General features: G+C 38.0%; 2 protein-coding genes across 5 annotated transcripts in view; one reads left to right on the forward strand and one right to left on the reverse strand.

Annotated features, from left to right (window-relative positions):
• Positions 1-12,279, reverse strand: part of NMT1 (N-myristoyltransferase 1) — a 214,610-nt gene that overhangs the window by 42,021 nt on the left and 160,310 nt on the right. The window contains exon 1 of one of the 2 annotated variants that reach the window (XM_053699838.1): positions 2,043-2,215. The exons of the other annotated variant lie outside the window; for it this stretch is intronic. Within the exon in view, the coding sequence (XP_053555813.1) occupies positions 2,043-2,152 (110 nt within the window). The 5' untranslated portion in view covers positions 2,153-2,215. Of the gene's footprint in view, positions 1-2,042; positions 2,216-12,279 lie in introns of those variants that run through there. 2 annotated transcript variants of the gene reach the window in all.
• DCAKD (dephospho-CoA kinase domain containing) overlaps positions 2,712-12,279 on the forward strand; it is a 202,880-nt gene continuing 193,312 nt past the window's right edge. The window contains exon 1 of one of the 3 annotated variants that reach the window (XM_053699868.1): positions 2,712-2,730. Coding sequence is in view for 1 of the 3 variants with exons in the window: in XM_053699854.1 (XP_053555829.1) it covers positions 4,182-4,188 (7 nt within the window). In the remaining 2 variants the exon portion in view is untranslated. Of the gene's footprint in view, positions 2,731-2,924; positions 2,949-3,981; positions 4,189-12,279 lie in introns of those variants that run through there. The other 2 variants (XM_053699860.1, XM_053699854.1) reach the window with 2 other exon arrangements.

Genomic DNA, 12,279 nt, shown 5'->3' on the forward strand with positions numbered 1-12,279 from the left:
CCACCAAATCTGTAGTGACCAGGACATATTTCAAGTCTATAACATGACAGGTCAGCCTCGCAGAGGCTCATACAGTTGCAAATAAATGCTAATGATTACTTACAAGAGAAGTGAACAACCGTTATTACGTAAAATACTCATACTGCATATGCAGACTCCTTTTGTATGCAATCCTTAGTATTTAGCCTGCTTCCATTATTAACAGAGGACTTAAAGGGACAGGATTCCCCAAAATAACAGAGGACTTAAAAAGGGACAGGATTCCCCAAAATGTTATTTCACGATTATTACATACAATTTTAAAACAACTTTCCAATTTACTTCCATTATCAAATTTGTGTCATTCTCTTGTTATCCATTGCTGAAGGAACAGCATTGCAATACTGGTAGCAAGATGAACACATCTAGTCAGCCAATCAAATAAAAAAAAAAAAAATGCGTGCAGGCACCAATTAGCAGCAGCTCACACTAGTGTAGGATATGTGTATATTCCTTTTTAACAAGGGTTTCCAAAAGAACAAAGCACATTTGAAAATAGAAGTGAATTTAAAGTGTCTTAAAATTACATGCAAGTTTAATTTTGACTTTCCTACCCCTTTAAAAAGGGACATGAAACTATTTTTTTATTTCATGATTCAGATAGAGAATACAATTTTTTAAAAGTTTCCAATTTACTTTGATTATGAAATATGCTTCATTCTCATGTTATTCTTTGTTGAAGAGATATCTAGGTATGCAGTGTGCACGCCTCCAGCACTACATGATAGGAAATAGTGCTCCCATCTAGTGTTTTTGCTTATGTATAACATTGTTACAAAACTGCTGCCATATTCTACTGCAGACACGTGCACACTCCTGAACTTACCTTACTTCTTTTTAACAAAGGATAACAAGAAGAAAATTTGATAATAGTACTACATTGGAAAGTCTATCCGAATCATGAAAAAATGGGGTTTTATTTCCATGATATGAAAGTGTTCCTTTAGTTCAAAACATTTTAATCAAAGTAAATAAAATATTGTGGCAATAACTTAGAAATTATCAGTGTAGTAACTGCCCACAATGAGATATGGGAGCTGATACTGTCACATGATTTTGGCAGCAAAAGTCTTCTATTAAGCATGGGCAAGAAAATGACAGGAGCTATTTTAGGTGTCTTCTAGCAACCACTTCAATGGCTAAAAACTCATTTGCCTTCCTTTAGAGACCATAACCCCCCTTTTGGGGCTATGACAAGAAGTAATGGACCCTGCACAGATAAACTTAAAAAAATAAAAAGGTTAAATCCTTTTAACAATGATGAATGCTTGTGGTTGTATTCATTACAACAATTAAACAGATTGCTTTATATCCCTTTAAAGACAAGAAGGTATGTGTTGTCTGGCAATGCTATATGTGCACCTTATGCCAATAATAAAAACAAAACACACACTATTTGTCAAAACCACCCATTTACTACATAGTAAAACCAAAAAACCCCATCGAATAAGTTCTAACATAGGAGACTGTGGAAGACACATAAGCCTACGACACATTGTTAGCAGAGATTAGAAATCTGCACTTTTATTATTAGACTGAAATGTATAGGTTCTGTACGTGCACATCAACAAAAACATCTAAAAATCGAGGTCATTAGGGGAGTATGATATTTGATCTAATTCCAGTAGTCGCAATATACTTCCGTATTCATATTTGAGCGTAAATTATATACACACACATAAAACCTAGTAATATTGATGGCTATTTTAATAAAAGTAGGTTGCTGAAGACGATCAGCTTTATGTTTTAGAATAGATTTAAAGAATGAATGACAAAACTGAGACTAACACGTAAATAAAAATGTGTACTATATCCGCATATTTTTCTTTTTTTGGTCCTTTAAGTTACAGTACCAGCATCCAACCACAGTGGTGACACCTTATCTCTCAACCAATTAATTAATGCTACTGAGGGAGGCCCAGTGTCCTCTTCTTCTGAGCCCTGTTAGGGTAACCAGTATTTAAAGGATTCAATTAACCTTGCATGACACAAAAAACAATTACCCCCGGTTATAGCTGTGTTTATCCTCATTTTCACAGTCGCTACAATGACCATGCCCATTTTCGTCATCTTCCAACCGATCGACCGCTGCTGTCTCACTCTGGTCAGCCATCTTTAATCCAAAGCCGGGTAAGAGGTAGAGTGATTCGATGCTATTGGTTGGCCGTTGCGACGCATCTCGGGAATTGTAGTCTGAGCTGTTGTGCAATATCTTAATAAAATCAAGACAACTTCAAATCCCATCATACCAATGGGAAGTGGAAATAATATACTCGTGGTTTTGCGGAGCTTTCTGGGATCTGTAGTTTTTTGTGCCACACACTAAAACTGAACAATTAGTAGTCTGCTGTTCCCTTTACTCTCAAAATGTTATATATGGTAACTAAAATTGGTATGAATTGTAATTCAGGCAAACATATAAGCATAGATAGTATTTTTTATTATATCATCAAAATTAAACAGCGTGAGGAGAAAAGTGATATTTAATGGAACAAATAGTATATAGAGTGTAAGATTAGCATCCAGTGTTAGTTAATGAGGCGCCCAGTTATTATTAGACACTAAACAGTATCGTCGCTAATACTTTTCATTCTTTGCTTCCAGGTTCAGCCGCATCCCCCCATATTAACTGTCTCTTTGCGTGGTTTTCAGTGGTCACTACCCCACAGACAATCAATGATGAAAACGAAGGTAACTAAGGAAACCAGATGATAGGGGTTGCACAAGGAAGCCAGTAGTAAGGGCGGAAATTATGTTATCACTATAGGAAATTCGCGTTAGTTTTAAAGTACCGCAGCTAAGTAACAAGTGAAACGATTGGTTATTTACTAAAACCAAACAAACTACGACCAATGTTAATTCTGAACATTGCTAGGTGTCTTTAACTAAAAATACATTGAAGACGAAAGGTAAGAAAAGAGGGGGAGAAAGAGAACAGGAGCCCCCTACAGGCCTGTACGCAGCAAACATAATGCCTTTATATAATTAGTTAGTTGAGGACTTGAGGTTGTCGGGTTTTTAATCCGTGCCGCCTGTTTTAGACACTGAACTGATGTTAAGGCACTTTTTGTACAGAACCGTTTATAATGTCTTAAATAATAATATATGTTATTAAATAATCCTGTACTGTTTACAGCAAACCTTTAAAACGTTAGATATTTCATATTAGTTCACTTGGAGCTTACATGGCATTGACCCTTGAGTCACCATCAAATCACATTGATTAATACCCTTGCATAAATCAAAATGACAGTTTTTATTTTACCCTTTAACCCTATGGGCCACATGCTGCCCTCTGCATTACATTTTGCTGCCTGTGGGAAAAAACAGAACTAATAATGTAACATAACAACATACAGTAAGTCCCCTACTTATGAACGAGTTCCGTTCCTGGAGCATGTTCGTAAGTCCAACTGTATTGTAATTTATGTGAAAAGTATTATAAACCTCACCTTATAATACTTTTCACACAAATTACAGTACAGTAGTACATAAAAAACAATACTGTAAAGAAAACATTGTTAATGTACAGTAGTAAATAAAAAAACAAAATACTGTAAAGAAAACATTTTTAATGTACCTGTACAGTAGTACATATTAAACAAACAATATTGTACTGTAAATAAAACATTTTTAATGTACAGTGGTACATACAAAACAAATACTGTAATACTGTACTGTAAAGAAAGCATTTTTAATATACAGCAGTACATACAAAACAAAGAATATTGTACCTGTACTGTTAAGATTATTTTTTAATGTACAGTAGTACTTTACATAATAAACAAATAATACTGTAGTGTAAAGAAAACATTTTTAATGTATTATGTACTTGTACATAATAAACAGACAATACCTGTACTGTACTATAAATACAACATTTTTAATGTACAGTACGTGTAGTACATAATAAACAAACAATACCTGTACTGTGCCTGTACTTTAAAGACAACATTTTTAATGTACAGTAGTACTGTACATGAAAAACAAACAATACTATAAAACATTTTTAATCTTGCCTTGTACCCTGTATAGTACAACAGCTGGCATACAGGGACTGGCATGGAGTGAACAGGCAAGTTACTGACTGGAGGAGGGAGAGGTGGGAGATGGTGGAGCTGAAGGATCGTCAGCAATAGAAGATGGAGGGTGAGCTGCAATTTCATTCACACCTGATGTTGATGGCACAGGTTCTGGATCCTTGCTGGATTCAATTCTATCTACCCTCTTTAAAAAGTATCCAGTGATGTCTGGGTAGTAGCTTTTTTTTTAGAGGACACAGTAACACTGGATGGCATTCTGAACGGCTGCTGCAACCTTTGTGTACCATTCTACGTTTGGGTCCTGTGCCTCAAAAACTAAAATTGCCTCCTCAAATAAAGAAAAACCCCTTGTCATTTCCTGTGTTGTGAATCTTTTTGGTTCTTCAGTTAATTCTCCATCTTGGCTCTCTTCGTCCTTTCTCTCGGCCTCCAATTCTATCAGGTCCTCATTAGTAAGCTCCTCATGTTGTACATCAAGGAGTTCAATGCAGATCTAGCTCCAGCTTCTCGCTGAGGGTCACTAAGTTGCTGAGGACCTCTTTGGACTCCTCACCCTCTTTCTCAAATCCACGAGATTCATGAACATACTGCGGGCAAATGTTTTTCCAAACCCCATTCATGGTGACAGCTGTAACCTCACGCCAAGCAAAGTCAATGTTTTTTATGACCTTGTAGATGTTATAGTCCTTCCAAAATTACTGCAAGGTTATTGCTGATTCATCCATCGTCTTTACTGCTTGACGAAAAGTGTGACATAAATAATATTTCTTGAAAGTCGCAATAACTCCTTGGTCCATAGGTTGGATGAGCGCCGTAGTATTCTGTGGCAGATGCACTACTTTGACAAAGGGATGAAAGTCATTCATGAATGGGGGGTGGCCTTGGAGCATTGTCGAGCAGCAAAAGAATGTTAAATAGGACATTTTTCTCCATGCAAGAGGTTTCAGCTTCATATCGCCAGAAGCATTGCCACCAAACAACAGAGTTAGCCTGTCCTTTGCGGCTTTATTGCCTGGCATCACCTTTTCCTCCTTACTGATATAACTTCAGTCTGGCATCCTCTTCCAATACAGGCCTGTTTCATCTACATTAAAAGGTGGGGATGTGGACTAGCGCCTACTCAATACCCTTAAAGCCTGAGGGGGGGGGGGGTGATACCTAGTAACCACCAATAGAAATCAAGTCAAAAATGGAAATCCCCCAAGCGCCTACCTGACCGGAGGCAAAAAAGGGATTATTAACGATTGGCAATCTAATAATAATATTAGGCAAAAACCGATGATGAATTTATGATAGAATTACATAAAACTCTTATTTAATAAACATAGGCATAAAAACATAGGCATAAAAACACAGTAAATACAGTTCATGGATCCATGAAGTAAAGGTTACAGTTTGGAACAATATAAGCAATAATAATTGTATAGAACAACAATAGTATAAAACCAAATATAAAACAACAGATGTCAAATGAAATGGACTAGGCCTATCTGTAGGTGCACAAAAATAGGTAAGTGTATCCGGTTGGAAATGTGAGTCCAGTAGTGCTAAGTTTGAGACCCAAAATCAACTAGTGTTCAGAAAATCATTGTGAGGAAATCTGGTAAGTCAATGAAGAGTGTCAGTGCAAAAAAAAAAAAAAAAAAAAAAAAAAAAAAAGGATAATAAAACTTTCAAAAAATGCAATTGTGTGAATAGCAATTCCTCTTAAAAAAGTGACAATAAAAACAGAGGTAAAAAATGCAAAAATTGGGTGAAAAAATATATTCGTGAAAAACCAGTAAAAATGTGATAAAAAGGATATAAAAATAGTCACCCGGATCCTGTTTGGATCAGATATTGCTTGCTGACATCCCAAAGTGTTGCTGTCTCCTTGAGTATGTAGAGAGAAAAGGTGTTGGGCCCACAAGTGTGTGAACCAAATAGTCAGAAACCAGTATGTAAACCAGAGTGACCCAAAGTCGATGTCCACCCAAAAATGTATAAAAAATATAGTGCAGATAACTTCAAACCAATATAACATAAATGAAAATAGGCTTACCAATGGGGCCTTAATATAGGCCTTTATCAAGACTGAGTCCTCACTTTTTTAAGAGGAATTGCTATTCATACAATTGCATTTTTGAAAGTTTTATTATCCTTTTTTTTTTGCACTGACACTCTTCATTGACTTACCGGATTTCCTCACAATGATTTTCTGAACACTAGTTGATTTTATGAACACTATGATTTTTTGAGCATTTGTCCCGGAAATTTTAGCTCACACATTATTGGGTCTCAAACCTAGCACTACTGGACTCACATTTCCAACCGGATACACTTACCTATTTTTGTGCACCTACAGATAGGCCTAGTCCATCTCATTTGACATCTGTTGTTTTATATTTGGTTTTATACTATTGCTGTTCTATACAATTATTATTGCTTATATTGTTCCAAACTGTAACCTTTACTTCATGGATCCATGAACTGTATTTACTGTGTTTTTATGCTTATGTTTTTATGCCTATGTTTATTAAATAAGAGTTTTATGTAATTCTATAATAAATTCATCATCGGTTTTTGCCTAATATTATTATTAGATTGCCAATCAGTAATAATCCCTTTTTTGCCTCCGGTCTGGTAGGCGCTTGGGGGATTTCCATTTTTGACTTATCTACATTAAAAACCTGCTCAGGTAAATAAGCACCTTCATCAATAATTTCTTGAAGCGTTACAGGAAATTTCTGGGCAGCTACGTTATCTGTCACTTACTTTTACGTTGTGAATGTTGGCTCTAGCCTTGAACCTATGAAACCATCCATGACTGGCATTAAAAAATGCACCCTCTAATTCTTCAGATGCACCGTCTGATTCTCTGCATTTCTTCTTCAACTCTTCATACAGGCTTTTAGCTTTTTCTTGGATCAGCATTAAGCTAAGTGGGACTCGACGCTGATGCTGATCCTGCATCCACACACTGAGAAGTTTCTCCATCTCCTCTATCACTTTTCCACGCTTTTTGGATATTATTGTTGACATTATTGGCATAGAAGACTTCGCATGTTCCATGATCTTGTCCTTATTCTTTAGAATTGTGCCAATGGTTGAACGATTCATGTTATAAGAACGAGCAACGTCTATCATCTTTTCACCTCTATCCAATCTCTCAATTATTTTAACTTTTGTTTTCATCGTTATGGCTTGGCGCTTCTTAGCAGTCCCCACTGCATCACTGCTGCTTTTACGCTTGTTTCCAGACATACTGGGCTTGTACTGTACTCTAAAGTACACCGCAGTACAACCGCATTTGGCAGACACGGAACTAACTTCAGTGATTTGACATGCAAAACGCATGTTCGTATCTTTGAAAGTTCGTAACTTGAATGTTTGTAAGTAGGGGACTTACTGTACATAGTAGATGAGGTTGAAAAGACAAAAGTGCATTAAAGGGATAATAACCTAATTTTTTTCTTTAATGATTCGGATAGAGCATGCAATTTTAAACAATGTTCTAATTTACTCCTATTATCACATTTTCTTCATTCTCTTTATTTAAAAAGCAGTAATGTAAAGCTTAAAGGGCCAGTAAAACCCACAAAATAATGTTATATAATTCTGCACATAGTGCAGTACGCCGCTCCTGGCTCTACTGAGCGTGTCTGTTTGTTTTCCCTAAGCCATCGGGCACGCTGTCTATTCACAGCCGGCCCGATCGCTCCATTAAACTCAATGTAACTCGCTCCTGCTACCAGACCAGAGCGCGAGCGAGTTACATTGAGTTTAATGGCAGCGTGCCCAATGCGCTTAGAGGAAACAAACAGAGCCGCTCAGTAGATCCAGGAGTGGCGTACTGTGAAAGTAAATTTCGTAGGATTTTTTCACTTTAATCTTTTAAGGTACAACGTTTGCACTATGTGCAGAATTATATAACATTATTTTATGGGTTTACTGGCACTTTAAGAGCTGGCCCATTTTTGGTTCAGAACCTGGGTTATGCTTGCTTATTTGTTTGCTACATGTAGCCACCAATAATAAAGCGCTATCCAGGGTGCTGATTTAAAAATGGTCTGGCTCCTAAGCTTTAAATTCCTGTGTTTTAAATAAAGTTAGCAAGATAATGAAGAACAATTGATAATAGGAGTAAATTAGATACTTGCTTAAAATTGCATGCTGTATCTGAATCATTAAAGAAAAATATTGGGTTCAGTATCTCTTTAAAGGGACACTAAACCCACATTTTTTCTTTCGTGATTCAGATAGAGCATGATATTTTAAGCAACTTTCTAATTTACTCCTATTATCAAATTTTCTTCATTCTCTTGGTATCTTTATTTGAAATGCAAGAATGTAAGTTTAAATGTCGGCCCATTTTTGGTGAACAACCTGGGTTGTTCTTGCTGATTGGTGGATAAATCCATCCACCAATAAAAAATTGCTGTCCAGAGTCCTGAACCAAAAAAAAAAAAGCTTAGATGCCTTCTTTTTCAAATAAAGATAGCAAGAGAACGAAGCAAAAATGATAATAAATAAATAAAATAAATAAGAAAGTTGCTTAAAATTGCATGCTCTATCTGAATCACGAAAGAAAAAAATTTGGTTCAGTGTCCCTTTAAGTTCAACCTATATAAATCTTAATATACTGTTTGACCCATTTAACACAAGCAATCATATCCCTTAATTCTGTTCCATCATATTTGTGGCCCCAGGAAAAAGTGGAACTAAAAATGTGTGCTTTCACAACTTATGGAGGGTGGATGAATTAGGTGACCATAACTCAAGAGTGCTTTGGTGGGGATAACAGCAGAGAGAGGCTACCATACAACTAGGGTTGTCAGGTGTCCAGTATTTAACTGGACAGTCCAGTATTTTAGCACGCTGTCCAGTAAAATCTATATGTCCTGTATTTTTAAGTCTCCTAAGTGTCTGCTACATGTAAAAGGACTCATATGCTTATTTGCTTTATAATTATGACCCCAAAATAATTGACACTCAGCATTTTCCACTATATGTGTAACAGGCAGCCATGGCAGTGGTAAATCATTGTTGTGTATGTGTGTGTGCTCCAGGCAGTCAAGGGTTGCTGGCAACTAAAAATGTAAAATTCTTGAAGTGCATGTTATTGGCAATCAATGGAATAACGACTGCTCAGATGTGAAAAAATGTACATGTGGGAACAAGGTTGGGGCCTAAAGTTGAACTTTTGGGGGTACGAGCCTACCACCCATGCCCAATCACCTATAGGTTGCCCAGTATGTTTATGGAGCCCAACTGGCAAGCCTACATACAACTGTACCTAAATTTGGCCCTGTGTCACTGGACATTTTTTGTGTTAATGGTTATAAATTTATATATAGCTTTTAAAGTTTTTAAAATATTGGTTTTATGGCTTTCATGTGTTATGAAGTTAATAATCACTTCTTTAACCCACTAAAGCTATGTTATATTGTACAGAGGAATCAATTTATATTTTAAAGGGACTTGAAACACTGTTTGAGACTGTAGTAAAAAAAGTTGAATTGACCACAGCATATAGTAGTATAAATTAAAGGACCAGTAAACACAGTATATTTGCATAATCAACAAATGCAAGATAATACAATGCAATAGCACTTAGTCTGAACTTCAAATGAGTAGTAGATTTTATTCTGACAAGTTTAAAATTTATGTCTATTTCCACTCCCCATGTACCATGTGACAGCCATCAGCCAATCACAAATGCAGACACGTACCATGTAATCAGACTTAGACGAAAAGTGCAAAAATAATCACACCTTTATTAATAGCAAAAAATAATAACATGCCCACAAGTCAAATAACAAGCCAGGAGTCAAAACCAGAGCTGGTAGTCAGACAAGCCGAGTCAGGAGCCAAAGCGAATAGTCAGACAAGCCGAGTCGGGAACAAGGAGAACAGCAGAGTCAGGAACAAGCCAGGGATCAGGAACCAGAAGGGACGTCAGACAGCCAGGTAATACACAGGAACTGGAACTCACAAACAGACAATGCAAGGCTAAAGCATACTGAACAGAGGCCCTTTAAATAATAAGTTATGACATCACAAATCTGAGACTGTAACCTGTCTCACATGGATGATGTAGACTAGTCTGGCCATAAAAGGGCATGCAGGAAATGAGCAGCATCACACACTATGCACCAGAGTCAGCAAGAGAGGTGAGTAAAATGGTTGCCAGCAGCACATGGCAAACAAAGCAGGGAAAAAACCCTGACAGTACCCTCCCCTCAATGACCCCTCCCCCGCGGGAGGACAAAAGGCTTATTGGGGAAACGGGCATGGAAGGCAAGGAGGAGGGCGGGAGCATGAACATCAGAGGAGGGAACCCATGAACGCTCCTCCAGACCATAGCCCTTCCAGTGAACCAAATACTGTACGCGGACCCTGGACATGCAAGAGTTAATAATGCTGCTGACCTCATATTCTTCATGGTTGTCAACAAAGATAGGATGGGGATGAGGCAATACAGTGGTAAACCGATTACAAACCAATGGTTTCAAGAGGGAGACATGAAAAACATTGGAGATGTGCATTGCAGGAGGAAAGTTAAGAGCGTAGGCTACAGGATTGACCCGTCGGAGTATTCGAAAAGGACCAACACAACGGGGAGCCAGTTTATTGGAAGGCACACGAAGGTTCAAGTTGCGTGAGGACAGCCAAACCCTCTCACCAACCTGGTAGGAAGGCATGGGCAGACACCTACGATCAGGCTGGAACTTTTGGCGCTGCATAGAACGATGAAGGCAATCCTGGATCTGCACCTACGTGGAACGGAGTTGCCGGACATGCTCCTCCAACGCTGGAATACCCTGAGACATGAATGAATCGGGCAACAAGGATGGTTGAAACCCATAATTCGCCATGAACGGGGATAACTTGGAGGAAGCATTAAAGGGACAGTCTAGTCCAAAATAAACTTTCATGATTCAGATAGGGCATGTTATTTTAAACAAGTTTCCAATGTACTTTTATCACCAATTTTGCTTTGTTCTCTTGGTATCCTTAGTTGAAAGCTTAACCTAGGAGGTTCATATGCTAATTTCTTAGACCTTGAAGGCCACCTCTTTTCAGAATGCATTTTAACAGTTTTTCACCACTAGAGGGTGTTAGTTCATGTGTTTTATATAGATAACACCATGCCTATGCACGTGAAGTTAACTGGGAGCTAGCACTGACTGACTAAACTGCAAGTCTGTCAAAAGAACTGAAATAAAGGGGCAGTTTGCAGAGGCCTAGATACAAGATAACCACAGAGGTGAAAAGTATATAAATATAACTGTTGATTATGCAAAACTGGGGAATGGGTAATAAAGGGATTATTTATCTTTTAAAACAATAAAAATTCTGGTGTAGACTGTCCCTTTAATAGCACTATTACGAGCAAACTCTGCCCAAGGTAACAGTTCAGACCAATTATTGTAGTGATCTGAGACATAGCAATGGAGGAACTGTTCCAGAGCTTGATTAGACAGTTCTGCAGCCCCATTGGATTGAGGGTGATATGCCGAAGAGAAGGAAAGCTGGATCCCCATTTGAGCACAAAAGGAACGCCAACATCTGGAGACAAACTGGCTACCCCGGTCCGACACTTTCTCCTTGGGTAACCTATGTAAACGGAAGACCTCCTGGGCAAAAATTGAAGCAAGCTCCTGAGCGGTAGGCAACTTCTTCAAGGGAATGCAATGTGACATTTTAGAAAAACGGTCAACCACCATAAGGATAACAGTATTGCCATTGGAAACAGGGAGCTTGACAATGAAGTCCATGGAAAGATGTGTCCAAGGACACTCACCATTAGCAATAGGTTGAAGAAGACCCACAGAAAGACGTCGAGGAGTCTTATTCTGTGCACAAACTGAGCAGGAGGCAACATATGCAGCAACATCAGAACGAAGACCTGGCCACCAGAATTGTCGAGTGACAGACCAAATCATTTGGTTCTTGCCTGGGTGACCTGCGGCTTTAGGATAGTGGTAAGTGTGCAAAAGTTTAGTTCGAAGATTCTCAGGAACAAAACACTTACCACTAGGTTTCTCAGGAGGTGCATTGGTTTGTGCAGCCAGAATCTCCTCCACCAAGGGAGAAGTCAAATTAGTATGTATGGTAGCCAAAATATGATCAGGAGGTATAACTGGAGTAGGTACAGACTCCTCTTGGACAGAGGCGAAAATTGTCGAGAGAGGGAATCAGCCCTAACATTCTT

The sequence above is a fragment of the Bombina bombina genome, chromosome 1 (assembly GCF_027579735.1).
Source record: "Bombina bombina isolate aBomBom1 chromosome 1, aBomBom1.pri, whole genome shotgun sequence".
Taxonomy (NCBI): Eukaryota; Metazoa; Chordata; class Amphibia; order Anura; family Bombinatoridae; genus Bombina; species Bombina bombina.